A 25,021-nucleotide genomic window follows, 5' to 3' on the forward strand; every position below is an offset into this window, starting at 1 on the left:
TTCCTTTTTCATTGTAAAACCATTAGAGATCAAGTACTTTCTTCTATTTCATTATTTTACACATAATTTTTTTGGAATTAATTTTGGATAAAATGAGAGAAGACATGAAAATACTAAGTTTTCCAAATATTCAAATTACATATTGATTAAAACATCCATTTGCCATGCTGGATGCTGCAAAAAAAAATGATGTTATATCCATACCAGCAGGGATTGACTCTGAACTCTTCTGTTCTATTGACAGTCCAGTTGAGATTATGCCAGCCCCAGCCAACAGAGCTTTGAGCTTCAAATTTTACTATTTACTAAGCAGTACTCAATTTCTAAGGCTTCTTCAGAAAAATGAAACATGTTTAAATCACAAAAAAGAGGTTTTGAATAAGACTAGAGATCTCAGAAGCTGTTTGCTAAAGGCTGTAAGAAGTTTGCTAGGGAGTGTCTTAATAATAAAATCTTTCTTTTCAGGAAGATTTTAAGGAAGGAAGAAAATAATTCACATGCACATTAGGCACACAGGATCAGGACAAGCAGGTGGTTATAATTTGGGGGTTATGTAAAGAAGTGAGGGGATGAAAGAAAGAAAACTTTACATCTTGAGGTATAGCAAATTGGAAAGGAGAGTATGTGAGGAGTATAATTGGTGATGGTGACATCTTAGTGCTGCTGAAGGCCACAAAATTTCTGATGATTGAGAGCCTAAGAGCCTAAGACTTCTTTCATGTAGATAGGTGTTTGGAGGTAGGGTATGGACACAGAGCTTTGTGTTCTGTTCCTCAGTTCAAAATAATCCTTATTACAAAGTGACAGATTGGAGGAACATATTCTGATCTACTACGCAGTCAGGTATTTTCAGAAAAGTTGCAAGTATACTTGGCAAAATTTTATTTTTCCTGCAAAAGTATTCGAGTGACTTGTTGACCAGATGCCCTTTCACATCTCAAATTTTAGTGGATTTTCTGTACTAAGGACATAACCTACTAAAACCACAGCACAGCTATAAAAACCAACAGCCACAAAACCAACTAAGATGAACATTGATAATGATCCTCATTCAAAACTTAGATCCCACATTTTGATAGCTGTCTGAATACTGTCTTTGCCTCCTTGAGTCTAGAATTGTTGCTCAGCACCTCTGACTTAGATATTAACCCTAGAAAAATCACAGGCCAGTTATATTCCAATGAATAAGTATTTAGTGAGGGTTACTTTGAAACTTCAACTAATGTATTCCACACTGACCTTTTTTTTTTTTTTTTTTTTTTGAGACAAGGTATACTCCAGGCTGGACTGGAATTCTTGTTTCTCCTGCCATAGCCTCCACCCCAGGGCTGGAATTGAGTAAAGAACCTTCATATCTAGCATCATCGAACTTTCAGCTCACATATTTTGAATATCAACTTATACTTAGTGGTAGTCCCCCTTCAAGCTACCTTCCATATCTTTTGACATGTTGCCGTTGCCAGCATTCCTTCAGGGCTTTCTTGCTTTTTGAAACAGTATGTTTTCCAGGGCCTTGTTGAACTTTCCCTGTCCCAGTCCAGTCATTTCTCCGTGGAGTCCTTGTGTACTGCTGAGTTCAGGAGCCAGCACCTGAGTACTGTGTGGGTGTCCTCATTACCACTGACCGCTCACCTCTACAGACTGCATTCACCTGAGGCTTCAACACGTAGAAACAAAACTTTGCTATCTTCCGACTTTTATAGTGAAAATTTCCAATATTATTTCTACAATCACGTTTTCATGTTAAAAATGTTCAATTCTCTTATCTCTCTGATGGTAATAACTCTAGTTACTTGTGTTCTCTTTTGCTTTATCACTTCTGTTTTTGGATTCCTCCAGACTGTTTATTGCATCTTCTGTCTCTCCTGTTTGAAGCTTCTCTCCACATCTGACAGGTTTTAGCCTTCTGTTCCCATGTATAATAAGGCAATGGCTTCTGCAGCAGGTGCTGAGTCTGTAGTGGTAAATGATGGAAGCCAGGACAGACTCTACAATAGTCCAAACTCCCATGCTGTTCTGGTTCAGGAGAGGGGAAACCTAACTGCCTCAAATCTGGCTTTTGTAATAAGGTGTCTTAGTTTACTTGTGCTGCTATAGCAAAATTCCACAGACTGGATAGTGTAAAACAATAGAAATTCATTCCTCACAGTTTTAGAGACTCAAGGTACCAGTAACAGTGTCTGACTCAAGGTACCAGTAACGGTGTCTGTGAAGTCTCCTCTGTTGTATTCTTACATGACAGAATTGGCAAATGATCATCAAGCAGAATTTTTTTTAAAAATAGGCTACACTCTCAGGGCATCATAGCTCATGCCTATAATCCAAGGCGCCTGGGAGATAGAGGTCAGGAGGATCACAGAAAAGTTCACAAGATTCCCTTCTCAACCAACAGCTGGGTACAGGGGTGTGTACTTGCCATTCCAAGGTATGCACCAAGTGGAGATGAGGAGGGTTGTGGTCTAAAGCCAACCTAAGCAAAAAGTTAGCAAGACTCCATCTCAAAAGAACAGTGTGAGCCTGCCCCAGGCAAACAAAACCCTATTGGAAGAATGCTGAGAGAAAGATGAAGTGTGTGTGTGTGTGTGTGTGTGTGTGTGTGTGTGTGTGTGTGTGTGTGTGTGTGTGTGTATGTGTGTGTGTGTAGAAAGGTCAAATTTTTGCATAACTTTTCCTTCCCAAAGATGAAGTGTGTGTGTGTGTGTGTGTGTGTGTGTGTGTGTGTGTGTGTGTGTGTGTGTGTGTGTGTGTGTGTGTGTGTGTGTAGAAAGGTCAAATTTTTGCATGACAACTTTTCCTTCCCACAAGCCAGTCAGGGAGTGTTCCATGGAACCTCCACTAGTGCTGGCCAAGTACCATTTGCAAAAGGAGGGCCTTAAAAGTATTTGTTTGTTAGACCATTGCCTTTAAGATTTCATAGTATTTACTCTTTTTTTCAAGTTTTAATAAAATTATTTTTATTAAAATGCTTAATAAAAATGATAAGAATTTCCAAATTTAGGATTTTATGTGTAATAAAATGATAGTATTTACTCTTTTGAAACACCAATGCAAATAAAAAAGCAATCACTAGTTCTTCACTTTACAAGAAAAGGGGCTGTTTATTGTAAAGCTGGAGTAGGTTTGTAATAAATATAAAAGAGGCAGTCATAACACTTTGTCTTCCAAAATGAAAAAAAATTGATATGCTCAGATCTGGCTAAAAAAGGTCAACTAGAATCTTTGGGTAAAACTTAAAATTTGATTCTAAATAAGACATTTATGAGTAAATATCATATGATTTTAAAGGTCTGATGCTCAGTTAAATTGGATACAATATTCTTCTACAAAATTAGATCTTATCTATGACTATGTTTGGGCCAGTATTGGTTTGAAGGAATTAAAAATGAAAATAATGATTTTTATTTATTTATTTTTTTGGGGTCCGGTCATGGGGCCTGAACTCTGGGCCTGGGCGCTGTCCCTCAGTTCTTCAGCTCAAGGCTGGTGCTCTACCACTTGAGCCACAGCACCACTTCTGGCTTTTTTCTTTTTGCTTATGTGGTGCTGAGGAATCGAACCCAGGGCCTCAGGCATGCAAGGCAAGCGCTCTACCACTGAGCCACCTTCCCAGTCCCGAAAATAATGATTTTTAAAAACCTCACAATTTTCTAATAATACCATAATAAATATTAGGAGAATTAACTAAAATTTATTTACCTTTATATAGGTACTTTATTTACATTTCTATTTAAGAGCATATTGCATTTTTCTTAATAACAATATTTTAGAGCTCTTTTGTTTCATTCCTTTAAATGTGTTTCTAGTGACCTCAGAAATATATCCCCCACTAGGTGGTAATATGTGAAAAATGCACAATACTTCAGCCAATCTCTCCCTCTTTCCCCTCCTTCTTTTCTTCCTTTCCTTCTTTCTTTTTATCAGCCCTGGAGATTAAGCCCAGGGCCTTTCTCATGCTAGGCTACAATCATCACTGGGCTACAGCCATAGCCTTATTTCTGTATTTCTGATGGGTTCTTTTGTCCAGGTCTGCTACTGTTTAATTTAGCTGACTTATGGATAGCAAAAAAAAAAAAAAATCAGTCTTCTTAAAAATTACCAAAAGTTCTGAATTCTGATTAAATCTGATTTTATTACAACTTTCTTAAGTTAAAGAAAAATAAATTAATACAATTGTAGGACTAAATGAATATGGAATCAAAGAAAACATAATAAATGATAACGGAAAAGAGGACTGCCATTTTTTTCTATATGGTCAAGTTTCAATACAATGGTCAAGGGAAACTGAAGCTTCTCACTAGTCTAAGTATGTCACAGAGACTGGGTGGTTGTCCCACAAAGCTTGCCCTTGAGTTACAAAGGATCTGCTCTGCATTGTGCACACACACCCAGACCCACACACCCATTACCCCCCCCTACACACACGGGCACACATATATGTCCTACTGAGTGCAGAGCCTATGTCCCACTATTTGGCTACACTTCCCCCTCAGTTGAAATAAGCAGGGAGTAAATTCTCAAAGAATTTTGGCCAATTTTAAGTTCAGCAATTTCCTTGTTTAGAAAAAATAACCACTCTTCCATTATTATCCAAATACCAGATATGTTAGAGGACTTAAAAATGATGTGCTCTATATGTGGAAGCTATATCTAAACACACTGGGACATGATAAATTACACAGGTCTTCAGGCCTTCCCACACAATGAGACCAAGGGAGGATACTCAGAGAGGAACACAAAGGTGCAATGCCTATGTGTATCTGATCATATAAAATTATATTTACAGAAATGAACTCCAGGAAATGGGAAAGAGGTTCTTTTCTTTGTTGCTGTTTTATTTTCTTTTTGACTTGTCTGCTAGTTTATCTGTCTTTGGGAGGGTAAGGAAAGCACAGAAATGGAGGGATAAAGGGTGAACAAATGCAGCAGTGCTACTCATTAGACACCAGGCAGAAAATGAACTATACAACTTGTGGGTGAGAACATGAGAGAAAAACTGGTTGAGAATGAGGGAAGGGGTGACGCTGTCCAACGAGAAATGTGTTCTTTACCTGGCTTATGTAACTGTAATCCTTCTGTATATCACCTTTATAATAATATTTTTTCCAATCCTAGGGCTTGAACTCAGGGCCTGGGTACCATCCCTGAGCTTCTTTTGGTCAAGGCTAACACTCTACCACTTTGAGCCACAGCACTACTTCTGGCCTTTTTTGTTTATGTGGTACTGAGGAATCGAACCCAGGGCTTCATGCATGCTAGGCAAGCACTCTACCACTAAGCCACATTTGCAGCCCAACAATAATTTTTTTAAATGGTATATTTTCTTACAGCTTGAGATAAAGTTTTAGAACCAATTTTTAATTCTGTATTTATCCATACAAATTATTTCAGAAATAAATGTCCAATTATCAGATTTTTTTCAACTATGGGATTATCTTCATTTTAAGGAATTAGCCAACAAAAAAAAACCCAAAACACTGAAAGGCAAAATTGATTAAAAGATTTAAAAATAAAGAAATAGATTAAAAAATAAACCCTAAAGCCAGCATTTTGACATGAGAATAAAACAAACCTTTGCAAGCCAGGCTTATACCTGTAACCCTAGCTACTCAGGAGGCTGAGGACTGAGGTTCATAGTTTGAAGCCAGCCTGAGACGGAAAGTTCATGAGACTCTAAGCTCCAATAAACTACCAAAAAAGCCAGAAATGGAGCTGTGGCTCAAGTGGTAGAGCAAAAGAAGCTCAGGGATAGTGCACAGGTCCTGAGTTCAAGCCCCAGGACCAGTACAAAAAAAAAAGGAAAGAATGTGTTCAACAATGTAAGATTATCAATAAGAAAGGAAATATAACAACACACTGTAGTCTGGGTGTGGAACATCTGTATGTAATCCCAGCATTCAGAAACTGAGGCAGAAGATCACAAGGTTCAAATGCAGCATGGGCTACATGCTGTCCCAACAAACAGCCCAACAACAGGACAGAATATAGAAGAGATGAACCATAGTATACTATAACTTTGGTAATGAGGGAACAAATTAAGAGGGATAGATTTCCTAGAAGTATACAAATAACCAAAATGATCTAAGAAAAAATAGTGAATATACCAACCACCCCCAAACAAAAGGATTTATAAACTCTGGATGGTTTTACAGCTAAATCTTTCTAGTCTTTAAAGAACTGCAAATTTCAATATTAAAATATTCTAGACCACCCATAAAGCTAGAAAGCTGCAGGTGCATGTTATAAAGACAGTATAACTTTAAAACAAGTAGAAAAAGAGTGAATTATATACAAACCTCACTAAAGACACAGAATTTATTTCTAAGTCACCATCAGTGATACACCAAAACTGCTAGAGTATGGGTATTATGGGTTGAACTGTATCCTCCCAAAAGTGCTGTATTGAAGTCCTACTTCTACTTCCTCATAAAGTGGAAACAGATCTTTATTTGGAAACAAACCTTCACAGAAGGACCATAATCCAGTAGGAGTAATATCTTATAGAAAGGAAAAATACGCATAGAGAGAAGACACCAGGAGAAACAGAAGATGCTCTTATGAGGGTGGATAAAAGATGAGCACCAACCATGAATGAATAATCCTCTCCTATAGATTGCAGAGGGAGCCCAGCACTACTGACAATTTGATGTCTTAATTTTGAACTTGCAGCCCCAGAACTATGAACCAATGTTTCTAGAGTTCTGAGCCACCCAGTGTGTGGTACTTTGTTATAGAAATTCTTTGCCACTAACAGAATGATTAGGGTGATTTTTTTCCAGAAATGCAAATCTGGTTCAGTAGCCAGAAGTCTATTAGCAGAGTCTATTACACATCAACTCAGATGAGGTCCTCCAGGCTGAAAAGCATCTGATAAAAACTAGCAGTAATTCTCAGCAAAACTCCTAATTTAAATAGGAATATTAATGTACAAAAGACTATAGAAAGCACAGATGTTACACTAAACAAAACCATGATGTTTAAAGTCAGAAAATAGAAAATTTGCCAGCAAATACTATTATTGTTTAATATTTTCCTGTTGATTTTTCCAAATGAAATACAACAAAAAACTTATGTTAACAATGGAGAAAAGGAGATGAAGTTGCTTATTTTTTGTTTTTGTTTTTTAAATTGTTTTGCTGATACTGCTGTGAACAAGAGTGCCTCTTACTATCATTTGCCTAGCTTTTGTGCTCAAGCCTGGTGCTCTGCTACTTAAGCCACATCTCCACTTTGGGCATTTTGCTGGTTAATTGGAGATGGAGTCTCAGTATATCTACTTTGTGTAGTTTTGAGTCTCAATTCTCAGATCTCATGAATGGCTAGGATTATGAACAACATGAGCTACCAGTGCTCAGCTGATAAAATTTCTTTGTTGACATAATTATATGGCTCAAACCTACATAACTTTAGTAAAATTCTTGTGAGAATTAATACAATAATTTAGTTTAAAATATTAGAGATAAATTCTTAGGTATGAAAAAGGGAAATATTCTGCCTATAACTGATAAGAATTGTAAAATACCTGGGGATAAAAGGGGAAAAATTTATCATGAGATTGTACTGAAAAGCCCAAGATATGAAGACAGAAAGCCATAATGCAATCCTGGAAGAAAAAATATACTATATTAAAAATGCCAAATCCTTTAAAATATTTTTTTATTAAAATGCCAAGTATTTTAACATTAATATAAACAATTCAATGCTAAATTGACACCAACAAGTTATGAGAAATTGAGAAGCTGAGCTTAATGTCCATGTAAGAGTTGAAATTGAAGTCTTTAACTCCCATTTTCTACATTGGGAACAGGAAATGTTCTATTTCTCCCTACTTTAACACTGTTATACTAAAATCCAGTTTTTAAAACATTTTTAAAAATTGGGCTCCTCATTGATATCACATTCATTCAAAATTATAATTCACATGGACTAATGATGGACCAAAAAAAAATCTCTCATAAACATCGAAGAGGGATAAAGGGTAGAAAATGCAGCAAGTGGTCCTCACTGGACTCTATGTTGAAAATAAACTATATAACATACGGGTGGGGATGGGAGGGAAAAACTGGGAGAGAGTGAGGGAAGAGGTGACACTGTCCAAGAAGAAATGTACTCATTACCTTACTTACATAACTCATCCTTCTGTACATCACATTTATAATAGCAATAAAAAACAAAAAAATCCAAGATACTGCATACACACAGAAGTATGGACAATCTTTTAATTTAAAGAATGCAACTATAAAGCTCTTGTTGCCTGTTATGACAAATAAAAGTTTATGGGAAGAGGTATAAAAAAGCTACGAATGGGCTGGGAAGGTGGCTCAGTGGTAGAGCGCTTGCCTTGCATGCATGAGGCCCTGGGTTCGATTCCTCAGCACCACATAAGCAAAAAGAAAAAAAGCCGGAAGTGGTGCTGTGGCTCAAGTGGTAGAGCACTAGCTTTGAGCTGAAGAGCTGAGGGACAGCGCCCAGGCCCAGAGTTCAGGCCCATGACCAGACCCCCCAAAAAAAAGCTACAAAGAAGATTTAGAAAAGTGCTATTATAAATGGAAAAGAAAAAGACAACCCAATAGAAAATGAAGGATATTTAATTCATATTAGCAAACATTGCCAATAAATGTATAAAGACATGCTCAATTGTATTCAGAAAAATGGAAATTACTTCATAGCCATCATAGTTGTGAAATTAGAATGAGCAAAGAAGCAATAATATCTCATGGTGGTAAGGATGAGAGAGAAAGTAGAAATGTGACTTGATAACAGGTATTAAAATGAAAACTCTCACAATCTTTGAATTGACAATCTCATTTCTAGAAGATTATTCTGAGATACATGGATAAGGGTGTTCTACAATATCATTGCTCATTCAGGCAAAATATGTAAACAGAGTTGAATATTTTAGGGCTAAATTAATTATGAAAAATAGTCTACTAAGTGTGTTTTATCCATGCCAATTATAAGGATAAATTGTCTCAAACCAGTCGTTTGGAAGGATTCTAAGAGGTATTGTTCAGTGACACACAGACATAAGCAATCTTATTTTTTAAAAAGTGATAAAATCTCCAAATAGGTATATGACTGCATATACATATACATGGAAAAGTATACAATGATACACACTGTGAAGTTAACCAATCTAGAATCTGCTGGATGGAAGTGTGAGTAGAGGGCTGGAGGAAAGAAAGATGACACTGAAAATTACCGGAGTATTAGCTATGAACCAAATCATAAATGTTATGTATTTTTTATATGAGTATGAATTTCTTAAGAAATGAGAAAAATAAAAAGATGCGTAGTGACTTATACAGATGTCCCTTAACTCTGTCAGAGGCAGTTCTGGCTAATGAATGTCTTATATATATATATATATATATATATATATATATATATATATATATATATATATATATATACACTATTTCTGTAAGAGCACACAAGTAAAGGGAAAGCAAGAACACTGCATACTATTCTCTTAGCATGGAATAACTCTGGGGTATAGAGATGGGAAGAATTAGTTTCTTGTTATATATCTTTGTTTGTATTTTAAAAGTCAAAAGCCAGTAGGGCTGAGTGCCAGTGACTGATACCATAACCCTAGCTACTCAGGAGGCTGAGAACTGAGGATTGTGGTTCAAAGCCAAGTTCTTGAGACTCTTATCTCCAATTAGCTACCAAAAGCTGGAAGTGGAGCTATGACTGGAGTGGATGAGCATTAGCCTTGAGTAAAAAGCTAAGCAACAACAACCCGGCCTGAGTTCAATCCCCCATACTCTCTCTTTTCACACACACAGACACACATAGACACATAGACACACACAGACACATAGACACACACACACACAGAGACACACACACAGAGACACACACACACACACACACATACACACACACTTCTCTTTCACCTCCCCCCTAAATCCCATTAGGAGCAGAAAGAAGCAGGCCCAGTGACACTGTAATAACCAACTATATATAAGCACAAATGCTTAGACTGAGTTTAGAAACACAAATCCTATTTTGTGATAGGAAAATCACTCAGAGTTGGGATCTGATTTAACTTTTTGTGTGTCCAGTATTTCTAAATAAATAGGGTTAGATGGCAATTTAAATGTACATATATACATATGTATGCACACATACATATGCATACACAGCAGACGGGCAACTTTATGTAGTAGGAGATAGAAAGCTTCCCTAGCATTCTCTTTTACCCACATGTCCTCTACTTCCCCAACCCATCCCTATGCTCAAGGTGGAGGTAGAGTGCTTGTCTTCTCTTGCTACTTCAGAGAAGTATATAAAACACAGAAATAAAGTACCATGCTACAGAAGGGGTGGCCTGCTCTAACACACGCTAGACAGCTGATGCAACCATGATGCTTATATGTTGTCTACTCATTGAAGAGCAGAGCACTGCCATGGACGCAGGCGGCATGCACGGGGCCTTTCCTCACACCCGTGCTTTGAGGTGCTGCGCACACCAGGCAATGCAGAAGTGCCAAACTACGAAACAAGTCAGACTAAGGCACAGACCAAGTGCCAGGGACAAGCCATTCTGATGGGTTCTGGAGGTGGTTTCATGAGGTGAAGGTGGCTGTTGAATTTCAAAGCAACAGCAAGATCAAAAGCAATCAGTCAGCACATTTGGCATGTCTGAGAAATGATCAGATTTTGAGCCAAAATCCAAGAAAAGAACAAAAGAAAAATCAAGAAAGACTAATGTTCCAACCTGAGGATAAAAATGAAATGCAGGACCGTTTGTAATCCCTGCATGCTATTATGAGACAAGGGCCCAGTAAACAATGTCTGGAAAATCCTGACCAACTAAGTCATCTTGTGTTCAATTTATTGAATGAATTCAACGTATTACCATATACCGTCCAGGGTCTAAATCTCCCATCATTCCTTTTAGATGTGGGTTTTCTGTTCTGATGGCCTTATATCTCATATCTGAGACCTGAAAGTTCAGAAGACAAAGGGGAAATGTAAAATTCACAATGAGAACTCCAGAGTTTTAAAAATTAATTTTTATCTTGTGAATGCAAATACTTTCTAAGTGCAGTAAAGGGAAATGATTCCTGGCTTTAGCAGTCAATTCTGTTATTCAGCTCTTCTATCTGTGGCACATGTCATGGTACCTTCCACTTAGGATCAAAACTAACTTAAAAACAGATACTTAAAATGATTCATTTGCTTTCTGTTACCAGAAAAAAAAATCACAATTTTGAAAACATGCTTAAAATAATCTGGTCAACTAAATTTCTTGAATACCTGATTAATTTTTACAGTATGTGATATGTGACTTCCATATTTAATGTTGTTCTTTCTGTTACTCCTGTCAAGTTTCCTTGTTTGTGACTTTATTTTTTCCCCTGTTTTTCCCCCTCTGATTCTTGTATTTGATCATTCTTGGATATAGTATCTTTTCTTTTGCCTTTGTTTATTTAGTTGTTTAATTTTTATTGAGACAAGGGTCTTCCTATGATTCTCCTGCCTCAGCCTCCTAGGTGCTGAGATTAAAGGTCTGTACCACTATGCCCAACTTGACCTTTTATTTATCTAGGTCTCACATCTCTATAACACTTGCCTTAAGATTTGCCTTTTTAAATTATAAAATATACACTTACTATGTGAAAAATGAACTATATAATTTGTGGGCAAGGACAAGAGGGGGGATGGGTAGAAAACAAAAGAAGGAGTGACATTGCCCCCCCCAAAATGTACTCATTACCTGACTTATGAAATGGTAAGCCCTCTGCACACCTTAATAATAACAAAAAACTATAGTAAAATATATATTCACTGGTAGTCTAAAAAAAATAAGAATGTTATAGAGAGGGTGAGATAGATTGGTGTAAACATGTCGAGTTGCCACAATGAAATCCCTGCCCCTGTATTACTACTGTAAGCTAATTTTTAAAAAGAATATGAAAGTGATAGTAAGAATCATTCATAATCTATCTGCCTGGATCCCTGCTGCTGTCCTCTGCACAGTACAGAGGGGAACTTTGTTCAGGGAAGCCTTGCTATCATGTGGTGTCCATGGTTTCCTATGTATTATAAACATAAATCACAGTTTGAGGCTCACAACTGGATGAAGATAGAGCCTATTCTGTTTCCATAATATACAAATGTTATTTATAAAGTGATCCTCACCTGCCTAGAAAGTTATTGAGGTTTTCTCAGTAAGTGCTCACATTCTGAAAACATCTAGTATTGGAGTGAAAAGGCTGAGAATCTCTGTGGCCTCTATTGAGGGTGGACAACTAACTGATCTGATTATGAGTAAGATTATGAGAATGTAAAAAACAAGGAAGGAAGAAAATGGAGGAAGGAAGAAAGGGAAGAAGGAAGAAAGGAGGGAGAGAGGAGGAGAAGAGAAAGTAGGCAACCAGTCACACATGCATGTAGTTCACTTGCAGTAATTACCATTGCCGCTTTTCTCCAGGAACCATCCTACATGTGGAGTAAATATTTAGTAAGTATGAACTGAGTTTCATGCTTAAAACAATTTTTAATCTTTTGTGTGTGTGTGTGCTGGTCCTGGGGCTTCACTCAGAGCCAAGGCCCTGTCCCAAGCTTTCTTTTTGCTCAAGGCTAGTGCTCTACCACTTGAGTCACAGTTCTACTTCCGATTTTCTGGGGTAGCTTATTCGAGTTGAGTCTCATGGACTTCTGCCTGGGCTGGCTTTGAACTGTGATCCTTAGAGCTCAGCCTCCTTAGTACCATTTTCCATTTTCAATACCCTAAAAGAAACATATGCTGAGTAAGAAATGTTTAAGAAAAATTGGAATCTTTTTTCTTTTTAATATAAGTCAAAAATGTGCTGGACACCAGCGCTCTGTGTTCAGTGTACACATCACAGGAGAAGGTTTAATATCATCAGGCATCATCCTAATGTTTCTACATGTTTTTTTGTGTGGGGGCCAGTCCTGGGGCTTGAACTCAGGGCCTGTTCCTTACTTTTTCACTCAATGCTGCTGACATTCTAACACTTGAGCCACAGTTCCACTTTCACCTTTTGGTGGTTAATGGGAGCTATGAGTTTTCTGCAGGGGGCTGGCTTCGAATTGTGATCCTCAGATCTCAGCCTCCTGAGTAGCTAGTTCTCTGTTGCTTTTTGGTGAAAATTTTCTGTGTTGCATGGGTGTTAATGGGTGTTACGTGGCTTCATAACACTATTTCCATGGCACCACAAGCCTTTCTGTGATTTTTGACAAGAACAAGGAGTGGTGCGCTGCTTGAGTCAGTGAACAATGAACACTGTGCTGATCCCCTGGCAGGACTGGGCCATGGAAAGGGGCCTCCTTCTTGCTTGCATACCTGTTGTTTGGCTAACATTTTTTCTTTTATTTCTAATTCCATCTTCAACTGTTTTTCAAGAAGGGAAGCTTTTTTCATGACAGTTGCTATGGTGATCTCCTTCTGATGGAGCTCCTGCGTCAAGTCAGAGATTTCATTCTTCATTCTTTCCTGCTCAGAGCGGTGGTACTCTTCCGCCTCATATCTTATCTGCAAATAAGAGAGCAGCTTTAAGCTTCTGCTAGTTAGATCCAGTTCTCCTATCCTAAAAGCACTGGCAGGCTCCTCTGTACCTTCCTTTTATAATCAAAGCAAAACTTAAAACAGATACTTAATGGGTCATTTACATTTCCTTCCAGTTACAAGATTTTATTTCTCATTTCTGTTTTCTGTTGTGTGGTCTGCTAAGGACATTGTATATTGAACTGCATATAGCTCAGGCTGTATGCAATCTCTTGCCTCAAGCTCCTGAGTGGCTAAGATTCAGGCGTGCCTCATCATGCCCAGCATGTCAAGCTCCTGAGTGGCTGAGATTCATCCATGCACCACCATGCCCACCCTATCAAGCACTTTTCATGGGATAAAAATGGCCTAACGGGGTGAAGCAATTGGCTCAAAGCTGACTGGCAGAGCTGGTATGGAACCTAGCACTGCTAGCTCTAAATTCAGTATTCTAAAATCCTAAGTTATATTGTGCTGTTTGCTGACAAAATATAATGTTTTTCAGAATCACCTGGCATTTAAAACTTATGACCACTGAAAGGTGTCATCTGCCCACCTGCAGAGCACATGTCATCTCAAGTGGGTGAAGCTTTTTGTGTGGTAACTGCGGTGTTTTCTTCTCCACCATCATCCTTCCAAATGCAGCCACACAGCCAGCTCTGTCTACACTTTACCCTCTGCCATAGCTCACCTGTGGGCCATCCCCATTACTACCTACAGCTGTCCTGCACCCCTGTTCTTTTCATTGCTTACAGCCCACCTCTGTCCCTTCTTCCTATCAATGTGGTCTTGGTCCTGCTACTAGCATCTTTATAGAAACCACTGTCAGTTTCCAAGTCTTAGATTCAGAGATAAAACACAAGTCAGTGCTCTCAGAAAAATCATCATTCATTAGTGTGAAACAGAAAAAGACAATTACAGTAGAGTGTAGAAATCAATGTTCCCAGTATGTAGGAGGGAGGGGTGCTTAACTTATCCTGGGGACAGGTGTCAGGCTGGATGCCCAGAGGGGAGGTTAACAGGCCAAATATTACAGGATGAGTGGAAGGCAGCCAGAGGATGAGATGAAGCCAGGCTCCTAGGCAGAAAATATAGTAAAGACTCGAGTGAGAGAGCAATAGACACTTAGAGAAGTGGAGTGGATGGATAACTGGGTTATGAGAAACCAGGCTGGAGAGGTCAAGTTGAGGCCAGCCACAGAGATGTATATGAATTGATCCAAGGATGAAAAATGAACATTTCCATTTCAGCTTTCAATATGCAGTGTGTAAGTCTAAAAGAATAATTTCTTTCTCTAAATCGCATTCTCCATTTCTTTCTCTCTCCCTCCCTCTCACTCTTCCTCCCTCTCAATTCATTCCTGTCTCCTAACAGGCAGAATATGGTTAGGATGTCTTAAGAATAATCACTTCTTTCATATCATCAAATGTCCTAGCAGAATTCAAGTTGAAAATTGTCTCAAAAATGTAGTGAATGTTCCTTAAGTTGTTTAATTGCCTTAATACCTAAGTTTGGTCCACACACTAAGATTGCATGTATATCTTTTCATTCTTTTATTTTTATGCCAGTAGTAGGGCTTGAACTCAGAGTCTGGTGCTCTTGCTTAGTTATTTCTGCTCACGGCTGGCATCCTACCACTTGAGCCTCACACCTTCACTTCTGGTTATTGCTGGTTAATTGGAGATAAGAGTCCCACAGGCTTTCCTGCCTGGACTAGCTTCAAACCTCCATCCTCTGATCTTGGCTTCCTGAGTAGCTTGGATTACAGGCATGAGCCATTGGCACCAGCTTATGTACCTGTTAAAGTCTCTGTGTGTCTGCATCTTTCTTTGTCCCTCTGTCCCTCTGTCTCTCTTATATAGTTTACATGAATCAACTCATTCATGCCTCACAATCTCTCTGATTAAAACAAAGTGTGTAATTTTCCCATCCCATTCCTGGTGAAAGGCAGCAGTTGGGTTTATTTTTAATTTTGGGGGGGGTCCAGTCATGGGGCCTGAACTCTGGGCCTGGGCGCTGTCCCTCAGCTCTTCAGCTCAAGGCTAGCACTCTACCACTTGAGCCACAGCGCCACTTCCGGCTTTTTTCTTTTTGCTTATGTGGTGCTGAGGAATTGAACCCAGGACCTCAGGCATGCAAGGCAAGTGCTCTACCACTGAGCCACCTTCCCAGCCCATGCAGTTGGGTTTTGGAACCTGTGAGCTTACCCCTGTGCTCCACAGTGTCCTAATGGAAGATGACTGACATGTTGGAATAAGCTGTGTTTCATGGAAAACACAAGAGCAGGATGACTTCTTACCAAGAGGCAAGTCAGGTCTTGTGCCATCTACCCCTCATCTGTTTCTACTCTTCTTATGAACAGTTTTAGAATTTCCAAGTTGGACAAAACCCTAGAAATGATGTGGTCTTAACTTTACCATTTACTGCATGGGGGGAAAGACTGAATAGAAAGAAATGGCGGGGTAGAGGGAAAGGAACTTGGTTACGCGGCATCTCAAAGCAGAGTTTAGGAGCCTGGAAGGCAAACACCCCAAGCTAAGGGGATTTTCAAGGAGGCCAACTGAATTTCTCCTTTCTTGAGTTTCTCCTGTTTCCAATTTTTCTCCTTACAATTTATTTTTTTTAAATAACAGCATTGTCCTGTAGTATGTCCTGGTCTGGATTTTGCAAATTGCAAAATAGAAAAAAAAATGTGATTTAACAGAACTCACAAAATGTAAATGGAAAGAATGCACTAAAATGAAAAAAAAATCTACTTTCATTATTTATAAAATGCTTAGATATTAAAACAGTTTGCTACATGACAAAGCTTGTTTCTAAATAAGATTAATTTACCTAGCTTCGAATGACTTTCAGCTTTATTAAAAAATGGGAGTTTTATTACTAAATAGATGACTAAAAATAGCTCTGTCCTGGGAAAAGAGAAAACACTGGCAGAATTCATAACACATGGCTCTTGTTGGTTTTTATAACAATGGGATGAAAATGTTCTTCACAAACACTTCCTGGAAATTCTAGCTATTTATATTCCATTTTTCTGTAACCTTTCCTGCACAGTATTGCCTGGCTGCTAGTCTCCAAGAGCCTCACACACATGCCTTCCATCTCAATGGGCATGAAATTAGTGAATTCTTTATAATATTCAAGGCTTTATTACTCTATCAAAATCGATGAGCACATAGCATAGCAGTATGGGGTTTTAATCATTATTTAAAAATCATAACACATTCACTAGGACAAAGCAATTTTTTAAGGTAAAAATATCAGTAAAGGAAGGGAGCTATGGCTCAAAGTGGCAGAGCCCTAGCTTTGAGCAAAAAGCTTGGCAGTGCCTAGGCCCTGAGTTCAAGCCCTATCATAGACATATATATATATATATATATATATGTATGTATATATATATATGTCATATATGTAATATATATGCATATATCAACCCATTTTATGGGACTATGTGGTATTTATTTTATTATCTTCAAGTAGTTTACCAAGGAGTTTCAATTCAATATGTCCATTGGGAGCGCAGTGCATCCTGAACAACGTTACCCCTTCATCATTCTGTCCCATCTCTCCCACCTCAGCTTCCCCCGATTTTCACATTCATACATTCAATATTATGACTGGATTTGAAGTCTTGAAGTGTCCAAAATAAAAGGGAAATGATGATGAATAATTTGTAATACATTTTGATAGTTCTGACAGTAAGCTTTTTGTCAGGCAGATCTTTCACATCCCTGCATTTCCTATAGAATTCTTCAGGCTGGTTTTCCCTAAGACATGCTCCACAAATGCTGGATGATTCATACAATCAAAACAACTTAAGACCATCTTCAATTATGGGAGAACTTAGCCTTGGTATTAGTTAATTTGTCCGCTAAATATTTACATTCATTTCCTGTATGTTAAGCATGGTACACAGTAAATGATAATTCCAAGCCACGTTCAGCTTTGTAACAGCTACTTAGAATTTACAGCACTGAATGTTCTGTTTGATTTTCAAATCTAAAGACTTGACAAAGACTTCCCAGAAGAAGTAAAAATGGCAATAGACATATGAAGCAATGTTCAAGACCTTCAGCCATAAAGGAAATGCAAATCAAAACAACATTGAGATTCCACCTCACCTCAGTTAGAATGGCTGTTATCAAGAAAACTAACAATAGCAAATGCTGGTGAGGATTTGGCATTATATTTTTAGTGGGAACATAAGCTTGTTCAACCACTATGGAAAGCACTCTGGAGGTTCCTCAAAAAACTTAACATAGAACTACCCTATGACTCAGCAATTCTGCCCCCAGGTATTTATCAAATAGAGCACAAACAAGGCTACATTAAAGCCATGAATACAACCATGTTCACTGCAGCACTATTCACCATAGCCAAGATATGGAATCAGTCTGGATGCCCCTCAATGGGTGAATGTATCAAGAAAATGTGATATATATATATATATATATATATATATATATATATATATATATACATATGTAATTGAATTCTCCTCATCCATCAGAAAGAATGATATGATATGGTACCATTTGTAAGGAAATAGAAAGACTTGGAAAATTTTATATTAAGTGAAGTAAGCCAGATTCAGAGAAACAAAGGTTGCATGTTTTCCCTCATTTGTGGTAGCTAGAATGTGCCTATAAGTCTATAAGTAAAGACATTAGGTGGTATGCAAGCAGTTATAAACGAATTTAACTGATGCATAACTGACTATATGCAGAATTTATTAGAAAAACTAAGTCAAAACCGAACAAAATAAGTACCAGGAAATGGGGTGAGGCCAAGGGGAGAGGGGTAGACTTATAAGGCAGGGAAGGGAATCGAATGCACTTGAATTCATTGTATATACCACAAAATTAATAAAAATGAAGGGGTATGAAGATGTTGAAGGGATGGCACATATCAAGATGCATTATATATAGAAACTGCTTTGTTAAATGGCAAAAATGCAATATATAACCTAAAAAATTAAGGAAAGTGAGGGAACAGGTGGGTTGGAAGGGGTGGGTGAGAATGTTGAAAGGGGTGACATTGATCAAGACGATTATTCATACACTGCTTTTTTTTGTTGTTGTTGGTCATGGGGCTTGAACTCTAGGCCTGAGCGCTGTCCCTCAGCTCTTCAGCTCAAGGCTAGCATTCTACCATTTGAGCTACAGCGCCACTTCCAGTTTTCTGGTGGTTTATCGGAGATAAGAGTTTCACGGACTTTCCTGCCCGGGCTGGCTTTGAACCACAATCCTCAGATCTCAGCTTCCTGAATAGCTAGGATTACAGCCATGAGCCACTGGTGCCCGGCTCATATACTGCTTTGTTGAGTGGCAACTCCTTTGTACAATTACTTAAAGATAATAAAAATATAAAAAATAAAGACTTGATAAGTATCTAGAATCCATGACAAACTAACAGAATGGAAAACACTACTGAATTTTACTATAAGGAGAAATAAATATATTCTGTGCTAGTGCAGGACTTGGCACTCTTGTTTGGCTTTCTCTCTCAAGGATGATGCTTGACTAGAGTCATGCTTCCACTCTGATTTTGGCTTTCTATCTGTTACCTGGAGAAAAGAGTCTCTTGGATTTGTTTGTATGCCTCTCTAGCTTCCATTCATGATCCTCAGATCACAGTCTCCTGAGAAGCTAGGATTACAGGTGTGAGTCCTGGTACATGGTAAGAACAATGCACTGAGAAGCTATTATTGATTTATTTCTTCTTCATCACAGTCTACTAATGAGGCTCCCGAGGCAGGTGCACACATGCATGAGTGCTAAGGTCAGTGCTGTCCACCTTGCTTTCGGCCACCTTTCCCACAGCCACCCCCTACCCCCATGACTCCACCTGTGTGCACCCTCTCAAGGCACACATAACCCAAGGCTTGTATTTTCAGAGAGCAATGTTATAATTATCATCTTGGAATATTATTATCTTAGGAAAAATTATAATAGCAAAAGGAGAGAGAGAACATTTCTTTAACTTCTTATATGCAAAGACTTTAGGTTGACTTGGAAGAATGGAGCTCGTTATTTCCATACCTTGTTTAATTCTTTTTCATGATCTGATTGATCTGAGACCATTAAAAACAGATCTTTCTTCTTCCTTTCTGGTTCTTTCAGAGAAGTTGCATAAGATGATTCAAGTCTACAAATTAAAAAAATAAGCAACAAATGAGGCTTAAGTTGATAAATTGTTATGATTATATAGTTAATTTAGGGTGCTGTCTAAATTATCATAATTGCAGAGAGCAATTATTACTTCATTGGGAACATTTCTAGTTACAGAAATTGCAAATCTTAATATATCCAGATCAAATAACTATTTATGTCTTTAACTGAGTGAAAGGGATTTTGATAGAAAAAAGTTTGCAATGACTCTGGAGCTTCAATACATTAAAAATCAGCTTGCTACTGGGACTGTGTATGTCTACAAGATATTTGGATGAGAAGAAAAGATTGCTTTCTAGAATAAAAGAGCTTGGGAGCCCATTCTAAGAAAAACACCCAACTTTTAGATGCTTTGTGGAAAGTATTCTGCCATGAGACATCCAAGGGGAGCAACTACTATGTAAAAGTGCTCAGAAATGATCACATCTGCCAGGCGCCAGTAATTCACAGCTGTAATCCTAGCTACTCAGGAGGCTGAGATCTGAGGATCGAGGTTCAAAGCCAGCCCAGGCAGGAAAGGCCATGAGATTCTTGTCTCCAGTTAACCACCAGAAAACCAGAAGTAGCTCAAGTGGTAGAGCTTGATCTGATGAGCACCCAGGCCCAGAGTTCAAGCCCCACGACTGACAAAAAAAAAAAAAAAAGAAATGATCACAGCTGACAAGTGCCCCAGAGAGAGCTCAAATTCAACTATTCTTGGCTATGCATATTAAAAATGGAACTGTAACCCCATATTAGTACTGCAGAGAGGAAGCAGGAACTTGTATAAAGAAGTTTGGGAAGGTACAGCAGGCAATGTTCACTTCCATATGAGGTAAATCTATAAAATTAAAATCATTAGAAGATAAAGCTCACCAGGTTGGAGAAAAGTAACTTTCATTTTTTATTGTTTTTAAGTAGTTGTACAAAGAAGTTTCCATTCTACAAAACAGTATATGAATACAAAATGTCTGACAACATTGTCACCCATCGCTCCTAACTTACCCCTTTTCTCACTTTTCTTTTTATTAATTGAGATTAGGTGATTGCATAAATTTCACATATTTCACAGTATTGTGGAATAGTGATACTTAAAGTCACAAACACATTTTAACCTTCACAAGGCAAATTGTCATTATCATGGTCTATACAGTTGTGAATTCTATGAGCTTTGACAATACAATTATTTCTTCCACATCAGATGATATTTACATTTCTTTCCTTTTACTTTCCTCCCTTCCCATCCCTGTCTTTGTGTTGCTTCATTCATTTTCATCTATGTCCAGTGCAGCTGATGGGCCCCTCTGTTGTATATTTTCCCATTTCTCACTGATTCTGTATCCTCCTCCTAGCTTTTCTCTGTTGCATGCATACACACACACACACACACACACACACACACACACACACACACACACACACCCATATATGTGGTCAAGAACATGGAGTCACTTAGCAATGATCTGACAAAATGAGTGGTTGTCCTTTGTTTCTCAAGTCCTATTTACTTTGTCATATCTCCTTGCATTTTGGCTTTAGCATCCACCTATTTGGGAGACCATATGCTGTTTGTCTCTTTGCTCTTGACTTACCTGGCTCAAAATGATTCTCTCTAGTTCCATCCATTTCCCTGCAAATGCCATTATTTTGTCCTTTCTAATGGCTGCATAATACTCCATTGTATATAGGTATCACAATTTTTGGATCCACTCATCAGTAGTGGGCATCTGGGTTGTTTCCATATCTTGGCTATTGTGAACAGTGCTGCAATGAACATGGAGCTGCATGTGTCCTTGTATCTTGGTTCCTGTTGCTCAGGGTAGATGCCTAGGAGTGCTTTGGCTGGATCATAAGGGAGGTCTATATTTAGTATTCTGAGGTACCTCCAGATTGCTTTCCAAAGTGGTTGTATTAGTGTACATTCCCATCAGCAACGCAGTAGAGCTCCTCTTTCTCTGCGTCCCCTTGAGCATTTGTTGTTGGCTGAATTTAGGATGTGGGCCATTTTTTTAAATACATTTTTTATTGTAAAAATACTGTACGGACTGGTTATAGTTACATGAGTAAGGTAATGAGTACATTTCCTATCGAGCATTGTTGCCTCCTCCTCCTTTGTTTTTCCCTTACCATCCCTTCCTTCCCACCTCTCCAACTACTCCCCTGACTCACCCCCCCCTGAAATTGTAAAGTTCATTTTCAACATAGTGTCCTGTACCTCTCATTGTTACAATGGGTTAACCTCCATCCCTATTTAAGCATTTCGTTTTTTCCCTTCCTCTCCCCAAATTAGAAAAGTACATATACAAGATGCAGGGCACCAGAATCAAATACAATGAAAACAGGGGTTATACCATGGGACCATGGGGGAAGAACATACAAAAGAAACAAAAATATCACATAGTACATTATAAGTATGTTAAAAACAATAGCAAGAAAGAAAAAACGACTTGTGTCCCTATCTTGGGGTTCATTTCACTTAACATCATCTTATCTGGTCTAATGTACATAGCTTTTGACGTTTTCTACTTGTCCCAGATATATATTAGTTACTGCAAATAAGGGAAATCATGGAACCTATGTTTCTTTGGGCCTGGCTTACTTCACTTAATATAATTTTTTCCAAGTCTTTCCATTTCCTAACAAATGGGACGAAGTCATTCTTTCTGATGGAGGCAAAGAATTCCATACACACACACACACACACACACACACACACACACACACACACACACACACACACACACACACACACACACACACAATCACATTTTCTTGATCCATTCTTCTACTGAGGGGCATCTGGGTTGGTTCCATATCTTAGCTATGGTAAATAATGCTGCAATAAACATAGTTGTGCTGATAGCTTTAGTATACCCTTGTTTGTGATTGTTTGGGTAAATGCCCAAAAGTGGGATTGCTGGGTCATAGGGGAACTCTATGTGGAGTCTTTTGAACCTCCATGCTGCTTTCCAAAGTGGTTGAACAAGTTCACACTCCCACCAACAATGCAATAGGGTTCCCTTTTGGCCACATCCCCTCCAGCATCTGTTGTTATTAGAGTTCTTGATTATAGCCATTCTAACTGGGGTGAGGTGGTATCTCAATGTTGTTTTGATTTGCATTTCTTTTATGGCTAGAGAAGTTGAGCATTTCTTCATGTGTCTATTGGCCATTCTTCTTTCCTCTTCAGAGAAGTTTCTCTGTAAGTCTTTAGCCCACTTATTTACTGGCAGTTGTTTCTTTGAGAATTTATTGTTGTGGAATTTAATTTTTTGAGTTCCAGGTATATTTTAGATATGAGACCTTTGTTGTATGGCTAGTGAAGATCTTCTCTCAACATATGGGCTTTCCTGTTGATCTTGCTAGCTATCTCCTTTGCCATGCAGAAGCTCTGCAGTTTCATGCAATCCCATTTGTCCAACCTTTCTTTGATTTGTTGTGCTTCTGGGTCTCTATTAAGAAAATTTCAGCCTGTGCCAAGGAGCCCTAGGGTTTCTCCTATTCCTTCATGTAATATTTTCAGGGTGTCTTCTTTGACTTTGAGGTCTTTGATCTATTTGGAGTTGATTCTGGTGCAGGGTGATATATCAGGATCTAGCTTTAGTTTTCTACAAGTAGTTAACCAATTTTGCCAGCACCATTTACTGAAGAGGCTGTCTTTTTTCCATTCTATATTTTTAGCTCCCTTATCGGAGATTAGGTGGTTATAGGTCTGGGATTCATTTGTGGGTTTTCAGTTCTATTCCATTGTTCCGCAGGTCTGTTTTTGTGCCAGTACCAAGCTGTTTTGATTACTATGGCTTTGTAGTAGAGTTTGAAATTTGGTATTGATGTTCCTCCAGCACTGTTCTTTCTGTTAAGGATCATTTTTGCTATTTGGGGTCTTTTATTGTTCCATATGATTTTTTGAATTACTTCTATTTCCTTGAAGAATGAGGTTGGAATATTGATAGGTATCACATTGAATTTGTAGATAGCTTTTGGAAGTATTGTCATTTTCACAATGTTGATCCTTGGATATGGGCCATTCTGACTAGGGTAAGGTGGTACCTCAGTGTTGTTTTTATTTGCATTTCTAAAAGCAGATTTCTATCAGAAGCTGGTTTAAAATGCAGCTGTGGGTCTGGGACAATCAGTGTATACCCCACTGCAAGTGGAATGTTGTTAGGTTTCCAAAATATTTTTTGGTAAGGTTCACTCAAAACAAATCTGAGTAATGATGGAAAGATAACAAATTTTAAGAATTGAAAATAAAGGATTTTCCTAAGATATAAATTCACAATGATACCTCTGCTGAGTTACAGGTACCTAGAGGCCAGATTTAGACACATAAATACATCACAGTGTATTTTTCACTGCTCTACTGTTAACCGTGAAAACTCAGAATTTTATGTCTACTATCTTATCCCTATGTTTGCATGTATATAAATACATATACTCTCTGTACAATAATGTACATTTCCCTTACAGTGAGACACTGTCAGTCTTCTTTGATATCATTTGAATATTTTCCATTTTATCTAGAATTGCCTAAAACATCATTTTGAGATTATTCTTAGATTTTTAATCATGTGCTATGATTTTGGAGAAGTGAAAAATGGAACTCCTTGTTTTCTCCACTCAGTCAGTTCCAAGGAACAAAGGGCTGAACTAAGTGCTAACATCCTCTCGACAACTCATAAAGCTCCATGGGGAAGTGGAAAAATGTCCAACTCCAATATAGACAGATGCTAAGAGAAGAATAAGCATGCTAATATAAATGGATAAAGGAATTATAATTTGTCATATAGGAAAAGCACATTGCTGTTATTCTGAATTATGTAAAACATATCAGATCAAGGTGCTTCTACAACTAACAAAATTTAACATTTGATGAGAAAGGTTCCAAAGTGAATAGAATACTTTTTTTCACACTAGTAGACTGGACTTAGTCACCTTAACACAACCATAAAGAAGAAACACAGAGCCGGGCGCTGGTGGCTCACGCCTGTAATCCTAGCTACTCAGGAGGCTGAGATCTGAGGATCGCGGTTCCAAGCCAGCCCGGGCAGGAGAGACCATGAAACTCCTATCTCCAATAAACCACCAGAAAACCGGAAGTGGCGCTGTAGCTCAAGTGGTAGAGCGCTCCCTTTGAGCTGAAGAGCTGAGGGACAGCGCTCAGGCCCAGAGTTCAAGCCACGACCGACAAAAAAAAAAAAAAAAGAAGAAACACAGTCCAAATACAAGAAGCCAGAAGAGCAAAGCAGCTTAAAGGCAACCATGAGAACAAAGAGGATTTGCAATCTGTAGTAGGGAAGGCGAGGGCTGAGCATACAGAGCACAGTGCCAGCTGTAAGCATGGGGAGCA

The 25,021-nt window shown here is 38.3% G+C and overlaps 1 protein-coding gene across 5 annotated transcripts in view; it reads right to left on the reverse strand.

Moving 5' to 3' along the window:
* Deup1 (deuterosome assembly protein 1) overlaps positions 1–25,021 on the reverse strand; it is an 82,341-nt gene that overhangs the window by 15,716 nt on the left and 41,604 nt on the right. For 4 of the 5 annotated variants that reach the window (XM_069989533.1, XM_069989532.1, XM_069989530.1 and 1 more), the window contains 3 exons: positions 19,564–19,669; positions 13,319–13,507; positions 10,865–10,951 (listed from right to left, as the gene is read on the reverse strand). In XM_069989533.1, coding sequence (XP_069845634.1) covers positions 10,865–10,951; positions 13,319–13,507; positions 19,564–19,669 — 382 coding nt within the window. The remainder of the gene's footprint in view (positions 1–10,864; positions 10,952–13,318; positions 13,508–19,563; positions 19,670–25,021) is intronic. The other variant, XM_069989531.1, reaches the window with a different exon arrangement.

The sequence above is a fragment of the Dipodomys merriami genome, unplaced genomic scaffold (genome assembly GCF_024711535.1).
Source record: "Dipodomys merriami isolate MVZ:Mamm:240054 unplaced genomic scaffold, mDipMer1.0.p SCAF_38, whole genome shotgun sequence".
In the NCBI taxonomy this organism is placed as follows: domain Eukaryota; kingdom Metazoa; phylum Chordata; class Mammalia; order Rodentia; family Heteromyidae; genus Dipodomys; species Dipodomys merriami.